The sequence below is a fragment of the Penaeus chinensis genome, chromosome 20 (assembly GCF_019202785.1).
Source record: "Penaeus chinensis breed Huanghai No. 1 chromosome 20, ASM1920278v2, whole genome shotgun sequence".
Classification (NCBI taxonomy): domain Eukaryota; kingdom Metazoa; phylum Arthropoda; class Malacostraca; order Decapoda; family Penaeidae; genus Penaeus; species Penaeus chinensis.
The window spans coordinates 12,859,805-12,877,304 of record NC_061838.1 but is presented as its reverse complement, the minus strand read 5'-3'; the positions used below and the strand labels follow the sequence as shown (position 1 = coordinate 12,877,304).

The following is a 17,500-nucleotide window of genomic DNA, read 5'->3' as shown; positions in this document are numbered from 1 at the left end:
GTTCTTTGAATCCATGCATTTATTGGCTCATTGATGGTGATTGAGTAAGATTTCATTCTGTGTGCTCAGTGTGTTGTGTGTGTAGTTGTTCTCTGAATGTGTGTTAAAGTGCATTATTGTTTTTGTAATCTTTTACGAAATATATGGGTATTTTCAAGTAAGGAATTATTAGAAGAGAGGAGGGATGAAGATGAATGTGTAAAATGGAAGTGATTTTAGTTGGTAGGTTTATGTGCAGTGCAATATCATAAGAGTAAAAAAATACTAGTATAGATGAAATGGTAGCATACTGAGTGTGAATAGTTTCTCAGCATCAGATGTTCTTATCTATGTCTCACATATTGAAAAAAAAACACATCTGTAGAAGCATTTAAAAGAAAAAATCAGAGAAATAGCAAAACAATGTCAAGCAGGTGGACAAGCAACTATCTAGTATGTATACACCAGAACGGGTTGTGTGTGAGGTCTTGGTTAACAGCTGGAGGCAAGGTTTGAGGTGGGTTGGTAACCTTGGGTGAGGTGACCAGCCTTGATTGGGGGACATCACTTTCTGTTTCATAGACTTCCCACTCTCAGGTTTCCATCTGGATTAATCAGGGTTACATGTATAACATGTCTTGTGACATTTAGTGAAAAAGAAAAATCTTTGTCAAGTGCTGGCAATTACTTTTTCTTTTAACAGATCATATACCACATGACATTTCATTAAAATGTCTCCAACAGCATAACATTTAATCTTGGTGATTATAGGAAATGTCAAGAGAAAAAGGAGACAGAGAAAAAGAAAAAGAAAAACAGACTTTTGTAGGCTTAGGCACAGTCGGCCAGAATATTTTCCTAAGAAGGAGAAGGATGCCTGTGGTAGATAATCTCTAATCTCTTATCCAGAAAAGCACAGTTGACACCCTGGAAGGTTTCTGGAAAAAGTGTGTCACGTTAGTTTCACTTTCTACAAGTGCTGCTTTCTAAAAGTTGCCAGATTCTACCAGATTCTGTGTAAAGGTGTTTAGCAGGCATTGGACCTTGGTCATGTTAGTGGTGTTTTGTTTTAGTTGCAAGATGAATTAGTTAGTTTATATTTCAAGATGATGATCTTATTCATTTAGGCATATTGAAAATGTTAAGATACCTCATTAAGAAGTATTCTTTTCATTAGTACATTCTCCAGTACAGTCATTCACTTTCAAATCTTATCAGCAATTTATAGAGTATTTATTTATTTATCTATCTATATATGTATTAAATTATGTCAATGTTTTTTTCATGTCCATCCTTTAGTTGTCCACCTATGGATTCATCCAACTCCGAGTCTATGTCTGGATTTCCATCAATTTACTTTCCTTTTATGAACCACCAGTCTGTTTGTGTCCATCCATCCTTCCATCCATCCATCCATCCATCCATCCATCCATCCATCCATCCATCCATCCATCCATCCATCCCATCCATCTATCCATCCATCCATCCATCCATCCATCCATCCATCCATCCATCCATCCATCCATCCATCCATCCATCCATCCATCCATCCATCCATCCATCCATCCATCCACCCATCTATCCATCCATCCATCCATCCATCCATCCATCCATCCATCCTTCCCTTCCTTCCTTCCTTCCTTCCTTCCTTCCTTCCTTCCTTCCTTCCTTCCTTCCTTCCTTCCATCCATCCATCCATCCATCCATCCATCCATCCATCCATCCTTCCTTCCTTCCTTCCTTCCTTCCTTCCTTCCTTCCTTCCTTCCTTCCTTCCTTCCTTCCTTCCTTCCTTCCTTCCTTCCTTCCTTCCTTCCTTCCTTCCTTCCTTCCTTCCATCCATCCATCCATCCATCCATCTTTCCTTCCATGATGTGCTATGTGCAATTCAGCTTAATTAGGCAGAGAACCATCTTTGTAAATAGTAAAGAATACTGAGGAAGAATTTCCCTTGTTTCACTGGGTGCTAATGAAGTAATTTGTCAGGTCTTCATAATAAACTGGAATATATCTAGGTGTGTCTGTGGATTATGATCATTGCATCGATTTGAAAATGTCTTATTTTCCAGGGAAGTGATGGTGGAGATAGTGAATATGAGAGTGCAGATGAGGAGGAACTGGGAGATGAGGAAGAGGAAGATGACGACGAACTCATCCTCATGCCTGATGGATTAGGGGTGCCGGGAGAGGTAAGAGCCAAAGAAGACTTGTGTTTTGTGCTCTGAGATGCTCATATATTGATACTGATTTTAATAAATGTGGCTATGGGCCTGTAATTGAGAAAGAAATATATAATCAGAGTGCTGTTTGTAAAAAAATTGTCTTTATATTTATCGTTTTGTAACTTGAGTCATTTTCTTTTTACAAGGACAACAAACCACTTGATGATGATGAAGATCGTAAAAATCCCCAGTACATCCCAAAGAAGGGAACATTCTATGAGCACGATGACCGAACAGCAGAAGATGATGCAGAAAAACCGTAAGACTTTTTAAAAATTATTTGTTATCAGCCTATATGAGAAAGTAGTTGAACTCATATTTGGTAGTCAAATGGAAGAATGAGTAGAAGTATTCAAAAGTATTATAGAGAAGCGCTGTTCCTCCAAAAATAAGAAACCATTTTCTCGAATAGTGTCCCAGAAGAACCGGTTGTCAAGAAGGAAATCGGCAAGAAGAAGGTGTGGAAGGAAGACGACAGATGGAATCATGACAAGTTTAATGAATTTGATCAAGCTCCAAAATCCAGGGAGGAACTTATAGCTATATATGGGTATGACATTCGCAATGAAGAGGGCCCCCCACGTGCTCGTCGCAGGAGGAGATACGGGTAGGATGGCATTTTTTATTTTCTTTTATGGTGTAAGTTCATTGTATTATTAGGTTCTTCAGTAACTTATGCACACATTTTTCCCTACCAGACGTGGCCCTAATAAATATACTCGCAACTGGGAGGATCTTGATGCATATGCAAAGCCCACACGAGGAGGCACTGTTCGAGGAGGTATTGGAAGAGGAGGAAACAGGTCTTGGACGGGAAGTAGGAAGACTTTAGAGAATGATGAAGAATTTCCAGCTTTGAACTCCTCCTTACAGAACTCTAAACAGTTAATGGATGATCCCCAAGCTGAACAAAATATTCCCAATTCAGAGTCCCCAAGAACTGACCAGCAAAGACCAATTCATGATGACCAAATATTAGGTAAGTCTCCTGAGAGAAAGTGCTGCATATAGATTTTCAAATATTTTGATATAGTTTATTAGTTTTGAGAATCTCTTTATTTTGTAGCAACTTTTTAGTCTAAAGATGCATTTGATATATTATTAAGTGTAGTGAGTAAACTTTCTGTTATTACTTAGTCTTGATAGGAATAGACAGAACTACATGAAGTCTTTTTTTAGGAATGGATAGTTTGAAGGAATATTCACTGATCCCATTTGATTTGATTCTAAGTCTTAATGATATGTTTTAGTCTGTTACTAAAATGCATACTGTGTCATTCCTAGGCAACACTGATGGCCATAAACAGCTGCAGCCTCACCAGTCTCCTCAACAGCAGCATCATCAGAAGAATTCAATTGCAAGTCCACAAGTCCAGGATGTTAGGATGGAAAACCCAGGAAGGGGCAGAGGTGGCAGAGGGCGAGGACGTGGGGCAGGAAGAGGCAATAATAGGTAAGGTTGTGACAGTAGAAAGAGTAAATATTTTCTCTTTTACTCTTCCACTTTCACCTTAGGTACACACAATTTCATTGTTCACTCTTGTGGAAAAGTTCAGGCAAAAAGGCATGTTATTGTTGAATTTTCAGGATAGTTAACCAGCGATTTACAAAATATAATCTCCATTGGAAGGGAAGAGAGAGAGGAAACTTTCCTTGAAGAAAAAGGGATTCCAGACTGAACAACTACCTCTGCTATTTATAGCCACATAGAAAATACACACAACTGGTGTGCTTTTTGCATTCATATGCAAATTCCATGGAAGAATTTGCTAGATTTAGATGACACTCTTATTTAACAATAGCAATATGGAGCTCAGCTTAAAATTTTCCAGAGTTTGTGATACGGTCGCAGATTTAAGAAGTTCTTTCAAAGGTGACTCATCCTTTACTTTGAAATAAAAATTTGTATTGTCCTTCCAGGCATAACGATGAGCGAAGTCACAATTATCAAGAAAACAGACCTGCTGGTCGTGGAGGCAGGGGTGGACACCAGCAGAGACCACCGCAGCAGCACCCATCTCATGGCCCAAGAGAAATGGAGGAAATAACAGTGGATATGAAGAATATTAGTGTTAGTGCACAAAATCGTGAAGAACAATTCAGAGGCAAAAACAGTAAGTAACTATATATATATATATATCAGCCTTCCTCTTTACCCTTTAATGAATGAATGCCTTTGGTGGATTGGTTGAATGTTTTTAAAATATTCATTGGTGCCACCAAGTGATTCTCCTTCTAACCCCTATGATCAGGATGAGGTGACCATCATGTCATGAAAAAAAATTGGCTTGAGAGGCAAGTGACATGACCATGCTGTCATGGAAAAGTTTGGCAATGTGTCTGGGTGACATCAACTTACCATCATGAGCATTTGGGTGATGACTGGGTCTATGGGAAAGACTCACCATGAGTGCACAAACCTCTAGGAGGGTGATTAGACTTACTTGGTATTTAGGAAGGAGCTTTTACATTATTTCCATTGATAAAAGAGTGTGGAATGTAATGTCCATGAGCCATAACTGGAAGAGGGCTGGCCCCAGGGAAGATGCTATTTCCACACACAGGATCCTATACCTGTATATTCATTGGACTCAGAGAAGGAAGAAAATCTACTCTGTATGGGTTAAGTGGCAGTCACACGAGTTAAGAATGTCTAGGGGATCCCTTTACACAGCAGGATACTTTCCCATCTGTGAAGGGAACCAAGATAAAAATACCTGCCAAAAGCAGCACTGCTATGTTAATCTTTTACCCTAGCTAGAGAGGGAAAGATGATACCAAAACAAAAACTAGTATTATATATTACAACTAACAATGATGCCTCACATGAATTTTAAAGATTATCCAGACAAATATGCATTTGTCCAAGAAATGTGAACACCCACTCCAACGTGCTTAAGACAGAGCTCACTTCAATATATACATGTATTTAAATGTATATATGTGTGTGTGTGTGTGTGTGTGTGTGTGTGTGTGTGTGTGTGTGTGTGTGTGTGTGTGTGTGTGTGTGTGTGTGTGTGTGTGTGTGTATGTATGTGTGTATGTGTGTATGTGTGTATGTGTGTATGTGTGTATGTGTGTATGTGTGTATGTATGTATGTATGTATGTATGTATGTATGTATGTATATATATGTATATATGTATGTATGTATGTATGTATGTATGTATGTATACATGTATACATGTATGTATGTATGTATGTATGTATGTATGTATGTATATATGTATATATGTATATATGTATATATGTATATATGTATATATGTATATATGTATATATGTATATATGTATATATGTATATATGTATATATGTATATATGTATATATGTATATATGTATATATGTGTATATGTGTATATGTATATATGTATATATGTATGTATGTATGTATGTATGTATGTATGTATGTATGTATATATATATGTATGAATGTATATATATATGTCTAATATGTCTATAAATGTCTATGTATATATACGTATATGTGTTTATATGTAAATGTTTATATATTTATGTATATGTATGTGTATATATAATTTGTATATATGTATTTATATGTACATCCCTCCATCAGTATGTATATGTATATATATATATATATATATATATATGTAAGTATATGTATGGATATATATGTATTTGTATATATATTATGTATATATATGTATATAGTATATGTATGCATATATATATATATATATATATATATATATATATATATATTATATATATGGGTGTATGTATATATATGTATATAGTATATGTATGCATATATTTATATATATATGGGTGTATGTATATATGTATATTTATATATATGTATATATATTTATATATATGTATATATATTTATATATATATGTATATATTTGTATATGTGTTTATATAAATGAATATGCATGCATATATGTATATATATGTATTATAAGTATATATATATGTATTACATGTATATTAGTGTATTGCATGTATATTTATATTTTTATATATGTATATATATGTATATATATGAATATGTATATATGTACAAATGTAGATATATTTGTGTATATGTACATATGTATAAATTTATATATATGTATGTATAAATATATTCATATGTATAAATGTATATATACTTATATATATATGTATAAATGTAAATTTGTATGTATGTATATATGTGTATCTATGCATACTTGTATGTATATATGTATACCTATATTTATATATATGTATATATTCTATGTATACCTATATCTATATATATATTTGTACATAAGTATATATGTATATGTATATGTATATATGCATGTTTATATATATGTATATATGAATGTTTATATATGCATATGTATATATATGTATGTATAGGTATATATGTATATATATATGCATATGCATATGTATTTATATGTATATATGTATATATATATGTTTTTGTATATATATATTTATATATCTATGTGTAATATATATATTTAATATATGTATTATATATATGTATATATATACATATATATTTATATATATATATATTATATGTTACATATAATATAAGTATTATATATATAAAAAACAAAAAAATATATATATTATATATATATTTATATATTTATATATATAATACTTATATTATATGTAACATACATGTACATATATATATATATATATATATATATATATATATATATATATATATATATATATATGTACATGTATGTTACATATAATATAAGTATTATATATATAAATATATAAATATATATATAATATATATATTTTTTTGTTTTTTATATATATAATACTTATATTATATGTAACATATAATATATATATATATATATATATATATATATATATATATATATAAATATATATGTATATATATATACATATATATAATACATATATTAAATATATATATTACACATAGATATATATATTATATATATATTTATATATTTATATATATAATACTTATATTATATGTAACATACATGTACATATATATATATATATATATATATATATATATATATATATATATATATATATATATATATATATGTACATGTACATGTATGTTACATATAATATAAGTATTATATATATAAATATATAAATATATATATAATATATATATTTTTTTGTTTTTTATATATATAATACTTATATTATATGTAACATATAATATATATATATATATATATATATATATATATATATATATATATATATATATATTTTTTTTTTTTTTTTTTTTTTTTTTTTTTTTTTTTTTTTTTTTTCTTATATATATAATACTTATATTATATGTAACATACATGTACATATATATATATATATATATATATATATATATATATATATATATATATATATATATTTATATATATATATATATATGTATTTTTTTATATATATATATATATATATATATATATATATATATATATAATACTTATATTATATGTAACATACATGTACACACACACACACACACACACACACATATATATATATATATATATATATATATATATATATATATATATACATAAATATATATACATAAATATATATACATAAATATATATACATAAATATATAATGTACATGTATGTTACGTATAATATAAGTATTATATATATAAAAAAAAATACATATCTATATCTATATATATATATATATATATATATATATATATATATATATATATATATATATATATATATATATAATGTGTGTGTGTGTATCCTCATGATGATAAAGATGTTAATGATTTTAATGCCAAACCTTTTAGGGAATCAGTTCTTGATAGATTTGGGGGGAAGATTCAGATATGCTAGGATTACTAAGCATTTATCTTTATATAAAAATAAAAAAAACTACAGTAAAAGGCCTTACAAGCTTTATAGCTCTACCATTTGTATTTTCCGTCTTCAGGAGGAGGAGGAAATTCGGATAATAGACGCAACATGGTACCACCACGCCTTCAGGAATCTGCAGCAGCAGCTGCAAATGCGCAAGGCAGAGGGAACAGGGGTGGCAATGCATCTCCCGGAGGTGATGGGTCAGCCTCTAGACCGAAGCGATACTCATCTCAGAGACAGCGTTCCATCCCAGACCAGCCTGTGCCTCCCTTCCAGCAGCAGCCCAACTACATTGATCCTGCAATGGAACCTGGTAGGAGTTTTTGTAGCACCTGTGATTAGGTATTGAGTCACCTTTTCATTAGAGGTTATGACCAAAGTCCTAGGTGGGATTCCTGAAGGAGACTATTATCTCTGTATACCATTTTTACCTTAGAATGTGATTAGAAAGACTTAATTTGCTTAAGACAAGTTAATTTTTTTTACATTAATTTTAAACCTTTTGTTTTATAGTTGTTTTTAGTGTGCGAGTTCTTGGAGAAAATGAGGCTCAACATATTTTTTATTATTATTTTTTTTTTGTATTTTTACAAATTCAGGGGCAATCTTCGATTTTCCAGATATTGAACTATGAGTACAGAACACCTTGTCTTGGTTCTTGTTCGACCTAAACGAGTTGACAACCTTTCCTAAAACTTACATTAACATATGGCAGTGTCAAATAACCTCTGCTAATATACTGTGTCTTACTTATAACAAGAAATGGAGCTACCCAATTTTTTGTGGAATTGAAATTATTAAAGTATAGGTAAAAGTGGTATATTGGATATTTTAAAGGGTTTATATGCACAGTTTTAATTAGTTTAGATTTTGCTTAGGTTAACCCAATGGCGACGGGTCACGGCTATTGCCGTCATAACAATACGCACGATGTGAGGCATGCGGCTGTCCGCAGCGGCGCCGCGCCAAAACGCCCCGAGGCAATGATTCGGCTTGTTGTACCGATATCACGCGCTCAGAGTCGGCGCGCTGCCGCCGTTCGCCAGAGCGTAGAGTTTTTTTTAATTTGCTATACCCGGCGCCATTGGGTTAATTGGCCTCATTGTACAGTGGAGATTATGGGAGACAGAAATTCACAAGCCTTGAATAGTTGTTCATGTTTGGCTTTTCAATTTTTTAGGCTATCAGGGTGGAGTGTATGAGGGAGGAAGTGGAAACCCGTCAACCAGCCACTCAGTTACATCACCTCACTCCCAAATGCCCTTAGGTGGTGCTCCTCCCTCCTTTGTTCCTCCAGCCTTTACATCCCCACCCACCTTCCCTCCAGAGCCTTTCCTGGGGAGACCACCGGCACCTCGTCCGTTCCCGCCGGTCACACAATCACCGCACCTCTATGGCCCTCCAGTCGCACCGCCCGTCGCTGGACCTCCTGTGGGCGCGCCGCCACCCCTCGGTGCTCCTCCGGTGGGTGCACCTCCAGTGCCAGGCCCTCCTGTCACTGGCCCGCCATTCTTACCCCCTGAGAACATGATTAACTATGGAGCACACCCTGGCCCCCACCCTGGCCCTCTCCCAGGAGCTGCTCCGTTAGCTGGCCCCCACCCACCTCAGTTCCCGCCATTCCAGGGCTTCACCCCAGGCACAGTGGTAAGTTGTGCATTTTACTGTTTTCACTACACACATGATTACTTGTAAGTCTTGTAATAGGCACTTTATTTATTTATTATTTTTTTTTAAACTGATCTAGTTGAGTTTACAAGTGGTTGAGTGAGATAGTTCTGGGTAATTAGGATTATTTCATGGTATATCTGAATGAATTTACATTATTTATTTCTTGCATTTTGACTTGTAACTGGAAGGAGAGATATGAATTTAGAAGACTTAGAAAACTTTTCAACAAACCTTTTGTTGTTTGAGCTCTTTTCAAGAGTAAGGAATTTGTATAGAATTAGAGGTACACATGCTAATTGTTACTGGAGATGTAATTAAATTAAGATAGGGAGAAGAAAGTTTATCCTAAAATTGCACTTTGGTTAGTATGAATGAAGATACAATGAAAGATGCCATTTATATTATTTAAAAATGTATAAGTTTCAGTAACAAAACAGGTTCAGCAAATTAACAAATTTGAACATGGTAGAATTACTAGCATTTACTTTGTCATGCAAGAGGAGAGTGAAGTCCATTTTTTTTTAAAAGCAGCATTGATACAGATTACACAAAGAAGCAAATAGAGCAGGGATATTGAATTTATTTCTGGAGAGGAGAGCAACAGGACTCTTGTTGATGTAACCAGCATTAGTTTTGGATTTATGGGCAAGTTCCTCTGATAATGCATCTGGGAGCAGTGTAGGCTAGATATTGGAGTGCTATGATGGAACATAATGGATGTAGCAGGCTTGAGGTAGGTAGTGTCAAGGTTATTTCTATAGTCACTAGTTTGTATTAACTAGGAGTTAATGATTTGATTAGTGTGTCTGTGTGTGTTTGTGTTTATTGTCACTGCCTCAAATCCCTGCGGTGTTGTTACTGTAAGTTACTTCAGGAGGATAACCTTAATGCTGCTACTTTTGTTGGCTTGTGTGTGGTTTTGCTTGAGCTGCAAGGGTCTCCTAATTCTATTTGATTTATTAATATAAACAAATTCTCCTGTTTTATTATCCATCCTTATTTACAGGTTGTAGAGGAAATAGTAATAGTAAAGTTTTGAAGTATATAAGACATTTGGAGAAACTGAAGATCAGAATAGATGATCATCATATACATTTCTAATAACAAATATTATTTGATTTATGTTTTGTATACCTGACTCCAAGAAATATATGAAGCATTACTCTCCTGTAAATCTACTATGGCCTTGTGCTATACACTTGAAGTTATTTTTTGCAAACAATTATATATATTTAATTGGCATAACTGTTGAACTGAAATAGCCATGTGATCCTAATTTGTGAGAGTTTGTCTTTCTCCATGCACTTCCAAATGGATGGGTTTCATTATAGATAAAGAAAATAGGAAGAAGATTGAATTAATTTTTCTTTGCAATGAATTAGATACATCTAAACTCAGTCATGTTTTCCTCCCCCCCCCTTTTTTTCCAGGCCCAGCCAGGTGAAATCTACAGTAATGGTGTCACCTACTACAACACCCAGAGTCAGCAACATCTTCCTAGGATCAACTTGCCTCTGCAGAAGAGACCGAAGGCTGCTATCCCAATTGTTCCACCCCCGGAGAGGGAAAGCAGAAAGGAAGGAGGTGCAGCTCAAGATTCTGCAGCAGGAACTAGACAAGATGAGCAGGGCCCAGAACATTCAGAACAAGAGTTGAACCCTGAGGTGTCAAACCAGGAAGGGGAGAACCCCAAGGAGAGTTATCAAGAGCCTGAGAAGGTTCAAGAGGAGGCAGCAAGTGTAGAGAAAATGGAGCCCATTGTTTCCTCATCTGAGGCTTCTAAAGACCAGGAAATGGACACCAAAGAAGAGATAAGTTCAAAAACTGTAGATAATCATCTTAAAGAAAGTGAACCAGAGGTAGCCACTACAATACAAGAATCTTCTGAAGCAAAGCCATCTGTAGATACTCCGGAAACTGCAACTGTTCCTGAGAAGGAAGTACAGGCACCAGTCGTTGAATCGAAACCAGCAGAACAGAAGGCATCCAGTGAAGAATTACAATCACCGCCAGCAGTATCAGAAACACCAGATACAGCAGTAGCAGCTTCTTAATGTTATGTAATGTTTTTAGTGTATATTGTGTGTTATTAATTGACTGGCAGATATTTATTACCTGTTATCTGAGTTATGAAATTTGAGACTTGTCATCCAGTCAGACATTTCCTTGATGTAGGCAATAAAAAAGCTAAAAAATCAGCTTCAGACAGTACATTTTATATATGCTATAGCTTTATAAATTGTTAGTTTGGTTAAATTTGGTAATTGTTTGCATTTAATGTATGCATAATGATGTTAGCCGCATAATGTATCTTTGTACGTCTAGATCCTCGAGCTCGGGTAGATGGGTCATATGTATGTCAAAATATACATATTTTAAAGGATTAAAAATTCTTCAGTTTTTTAATTTTTACTTTTGTGAATCCTATTTTTCAGTATTCCTTTGTATGATTTTTAAGATGGCATGCAAAGATTTTTTTTTGCATTTGCAAAGATGCCTCACAGGGTTGAAAAATGTACTTGAGGGGAAAAGAAATAGAGAGGGCCTTAAGAGGAGCATCTTCAGTGGAGGTAAAATCATATATCTGATCGAGGAATAGGTTATGTAAAGCCTCGAAGCCTTAAATGCTGCATGATTGACTATAATGATACTATGTGGGGAAACTATCATTTAATGTTGGATAATGATACACTTGTGAGTATGTAGGTGTACGTGTGTGTACATGGGAAGTATGGGTTTTGCGTATGATTTTGTGTGTGGTTTTGTGTGAGAACATGTGAATGTTTAGTTGCCTGAGCGGTATTATTGTATATGTAGTATATATTTTGTACAAAGTTAAGTTAGTTGGTAGAATTAAAAAAATAGGGAATTTAGATTTTTTTTATTATGTCCTGGAAGGACATGGATAATGATATAATCTGAGCTGTACATTTTTGGCAGCTTAGAAGTATTTACTCTTTTAAAGTAAGGACATTTTTTTATACTTAATCATTATTACCCATATTTCAATCAATTTGATATTTATAACATTCAAATTTATATACAAGGTTTTTCTTTTTTATGACAACTCGATATTATTAATTTCGTAATACTTGGTATCTGTTGCATAACTTGCATGAGACATTAATTTGCTATTATCTTATTGAGATATGATTACGATACATAAATGTATTGCTTAATTCCCATTCAATTTTTGTGTCTCATGCAACAACACGGATTCTTACTCTTGGTTACAGTTCTGACATCTCTTGATAGGCAAAAAAATGAACTTGTGGTAAAATACTCGAGATTATCAGAAGTATATTTTTATTGGGCCCTTAAAACAGGGGTTGGATGCAAAATGCCATAATGGTATGTAAATACATTGCAAGCTTATTTCTTTCTTTATTGCAATAAAAATAAGATCTAATCACTTTACAATCTTACAAATGAGAAAATGTAATGTGAATTGGCTGCTAATCTAATGTGTGGATGGTAATTTCCATTTGTATATTATCAATTTGCTTTTAGAATTAGTAATTGGAATGTATGCACTGTGGAAAAAATATTTTTTACACAACATGAGAAAGTATACACATTAATCCTAGCCACAATTTGTAAACACAGTGTTTGAAAGACCGACTTAATTTTTCTGATCACCTTTGATCTGCTCTCATTGTTATGTAGTCTTACCATCTGTACTATAGAGGATTCATAACTTTGTAATAAGGGGTTACTTACTCTACCTCATTAAGCAAATAGCAGCTATTTAAATGGTGTCAGTAAAAGACAAAAGTATTTATTTTTAATTATTTTTTTTAATGAGCAAGCAATTAATGTTTTTCTTTTTCTTTCTTTCTTTCTTTCTTTCTCCCTTTCTTGCTTTCTTCCATTCTTCCTTCCTTCTCTTTCTCTCTCTCTCTATCTCTCTCTCTATCTCTCTCTCTCTCTCTCTCTCTCTCTCTCTCTCTCTCTCTCTCTCTCTCTCTCTCTCTCTCTCTCTCTCTCTCTCTCTCTCTCTCTCTCTCTCTCATTCTCTTATTGTCTTATTCTCTCTCATTATCCCTTGCTCTCATTTTGTCATGCTCTCATTCCTTCTTATTCTCCCTTTCTCTTGCTCTTTATCTTCTCCCTCCCTCCTTTCCTTGCTTCTTTCCTTCCCTTCCCTTCCCTTCCTTCCTTCCTTCCTTCCTTCCTTCCTTCCTTCCTTCCTTCCTTCCTTCCTTCCTTCCTTCCTTCCTTCCTTCCTTCCTTCCTTCCTTCCTTCCTTCCTTCCTTCCTTCCTTCCTTCCTTCCTTCCTTCCTTCCTTCCTTCCTTCCTTCCTTCCTTCCTTCCTTCCTTCCTTCCTTCCTTCCTTCCTTCCTTCCTTCCTTCCTTCCTTCCTTCCTTCCTTCCTTCCTTCCTTCCCTTCCTTCCTTCCTCCTTCCTCCTCCCTCCCTCCCTCCCTCCCTCCTCGCTTCCTTCCTTTCTTCCTGCCTCGCTTCCTTCCTTTCTTCCTGCCTCGCTTCCTTCCTTCCTTCCTCGCTCGCTTCCTTCCTTCCTTCCTTGCTTCCTTCCTTCCTTCCTTCCTTGCTTCCTTCCTTCCTTCCTCGCTTCCTTCCCTCCCTCGCTCCTCCTCCCTCCCTCGCTCCTCCTCCCTCCCTCCCTCCCTCCCTCCCTCCCTCCCTCCCTCCCTCCCTCCCTCCCTCCCTCCCTCCTCCCTCCCTCCCTCCCTCCCTCCCTCCCCCCCTCCCCCTCCTCCCTCCCCTCTCTGTACCCCTTCCCTCTGTCCCTCCCCTCTCTGTACCCCTTCCCTCTCTGTACCCCTTCCCTCTCTGTACCCCTTCCCTCTCTGTACCCCTTCCCTCTCTGTACCCCTTCCCTCTCTGTACCCCTTCCCTCCCTCCCACTTCCCTCTGTGTAATAATTTTAATTGTATTTAACAACTACAAGTTTTCTAGTTTTCTGCATGTCTCTCGGATATTTAATTCAGATAAACTTTACATAATTCTTTCAGTACCCTGAATGAAATCATTATTAATCAGATTCGTAGGTTAGGTCCCTTTGTGTTGACATGCATGATACAATGTTCATTTAATTCATTATGAAGCTTGAAGCTTGTTATTCAAGGTGTTTGCATTTTTTTTAAATATCATCTAAAAAAATCTCATATGACAGTTAGGTGTCTTTTTTATATGCCCCATTCACCTTTTCAGACTACCATATTAACAGTACTTTCTTAAAAAATTGGTTGTTCATCAGCCATGATGTATCACCACAATATGTATATCTTTGTCAGCTAAATATAGGTTCTTGTTATCGTATTTTAATTTTTGTTTATTTTTTTATCTTAGGTAATTTTTTTTCTACTTTTGTCTAATGTACTTCAGACTGAAATGTTATTAAAAATGTTGTTTTTTGTCTGCCGAATCATAATTCTTTATATTTACACCTGAAAAAATTACCCCAGTACTTGTTTTTTTTAGGTATTGCATACTTATTTACTTGTGCCTCTAATATAATTCTTAATGTTACATGGTTCCTATGGAGGGTTCCTTGAAGCAAAGAGCTATTATTTGATGATAAGGTATGATTTCATTGTTTTTGAAGCAAAGGAAAGATTTTTTTTTCATAAACTGTATGATGGAATGACCCAAACCTGTTTTTTGAATAAACAGTTATATTCTTTGAAATTGCATTTAAATTCAGAACTTAATTACCATGGCATTATTAATTCCAGTGTGAAATATGATGTGCATGCATACGAGGGAATTTTGTGTGTGTGGAATTCCATAAAGTATTGTTTGTGCATTTAGTATCATGTTTGCAAAAAAGCTTAGCAAACTTTCAATTATAAAGTGATTACAATTAGTATATAAGAAGATTGTAAATAGTTTAAACTGTAGATGCTTACATTAACTGAAAGAACTCATAGAGTATTCAACAATAAAGGTGCTTGCAAATAATATTTACACAGAAATGCATGAATGAATTAACATATGATATCTGTAAGAGTATTGGTTATTAATAAAAGAGATAAGTAGTTATTTTTACTTTAGCAGTTACACATGCTGAACATCACATACCTGTAGGAGATTAAAAAGCAAAATACATTTAAAATTTCAATACATTTATAAGAATTTCAAGAACCATCGACAGTAAAAAGTTTATAAGAAGAGAGTTCTTTTGTTTATTTATACATAAGTAGTTTTGTTATCAGTCTCGAAATTATCTTAAATGGGTAAAATAGCAGACTTTGCATTTTTTCCAAAGCACTTAACGCAGTCCATGCCACTGCTACTACCAAAACAAATTTCTGTGAAATATATTCGTTCCCTTAAGTACAACTAATTCAGCAAACTGTCGAGAGAGGAAATATGGGTTGCCGTCCATTTTTTAGTAGAAAAATTGATAACCCGATTTTATATATATTATATAACAAATTCGGGTTTAAAACGTAAACAGCAATCGCCAGTGGGCACTTGTGGTACATGGTTAGTTTCAAGCATGGGTTTACCACGATGTGCTGTCGTCACTTTGATGTATTTAGATAATTCATGCAAAATGATGAAAATGGGACAGCTACAGTGTAGACATTTTCGACTAGGATCTCAGTTATCCTTTTGAGAATGAGGGTGTCCTATTCTGTTTTTGTTATTGTGGAAAACACATTTTAGGAAAATTCTTTGCGAAAGATTTCACATTGGCCATTTTTTTTTGTTTTACTTTTCTACGGAAGACGACTTTTGGAATCAACCAAAATTTTAAAGTGTCCAGAAATGTCTCAACAATTGGATTTTAGATAATTTTTCGCCAATAATTCTAGCGCATAATCTTTAGATGGGAAATTGCAAACAAAGCATGACATTATGGAGCCTTTTAACGCGTCTATGTTACGCGTTTCTATGTTCGGAAAAAAGCACACTGAAACTGAATGTTATAAGATCCACTTATTTTCTCTGATTCTATTTAAATTTTCTCTCTTTTTTCCGTTGTTTCAGTGGCATCAATATGATTGTATGGCAGTGAACTACATTATAAGATATGATTACTTGAAACACTCTAAAATAGGAATCAACTTCTCTAATTGCTAGTCTTTTTATTCACCACGCAATGACATTTTCGAGCAAGGCCCTTCCAAACCCACCTCGGGTTCTGGTTTCGCTGTAGTCTTGCCCTCTCACATATACAATTTTCCCCTTCCGCCTGAATCGAGCGTTCTTACAACAGAATTATATACTTTCCTCTTCGCTTTATAACGCATGTCTTCCATCTCTTATTCATCCTTCACCATCTTTACTGACCCGTGCAACTCAATATCACTCATACAGTCCATACACCCTGTCAACCCTATAGTCCGTAAATACAGGATTAGTTGTTTTATCTGTCTACACGACAGTAAACAGTTAAATTTTGCTTGATACCCAGCCATGTCGGGATCCCCGTCAATGAAAACAACTCGCCAACCCCGCTTTTCACACATCCCAGCCACCGACTGCTACCCTCACTTGAAAACATGCCTCTATAACCATTGGCAATCTTTCTGATCAGGTCTGACCACCAATAAACTACAAACCATTAAACCTCGTGCCTCTCCTTGGTCGGCACCACACCATCTGAACAGACGCTGGGAAACTGCCCTTGCCCGTTTACAAACAAGTCACACCCGCCTCACAGATTCATACCTTAGGTCATGTTCCAACCCACCTCTTGTGCTCCTCATGCAATTTTCCTCTCTCAGTCCCACATATCCTACTATCCTGCTCTGTCCACACGGAATCCATACCTCTTCAACTGACAACCTCTTCTTTC

General features: G+C 34.5%; 1 protein-coding gene across 4 annotated transcripts in view; it reads left to right on the top strand.

Moving 5' to 3' along the window:
* LOC125035838 (protein CASC3-like) overlaps window positions 1–12,130 on the top strand; it is a 19,261-nt gene extending 7,131 nt beyond the window's left edge. For 2 of the 4 annotated variants that reach the window (XM_047628103.1, XM_047628104.1), the window contains exons 2-10: window positions 2,049–2,168; window positions 2,348–2,460; window positions 2,614–2,808; window positions 2,900–3,180; window positions 3,486–3,654; window positions 4,122–4,315; window positions 8,132–8,371; window positions 9,239–9,705; window positions 11,160–12,130. In XM_047628103.1, the coding sequence (XP_047484059.1) occupies window positions 2,049–2,168; window positions 2,348–2,460; window positions 2,614–2,808; window positions 2,900–3,180; window positions 3,486–3,654; window positions 4,122–4,315; window positions 8,132–8,371; window positions 9,239–9,705; window positions 11,160–11,783 (2,403 nt within the window). In that variant the 3' untranslated portion in view covers window positions 11,784–12,130. The remainder of the gene's footprint in view (window positions 1–2,048; window positions 2,169–2,347; window positions 2,461–2,613; window positions 2,809–2,899; window positions 3,181–3,485; window positions 3,655–4,121; window positions 4,316–8,131; window positions 8,372–9,238; window positions 9,706–11,159) is intronic. The other 2 variants (XM_047628105.1, XM_047628106.1) reach the window with 2 other exon arrangements.
* The last annotated feature ends 5,370 nt before the right edge of the window (window positions 12,131–17,500 follow it).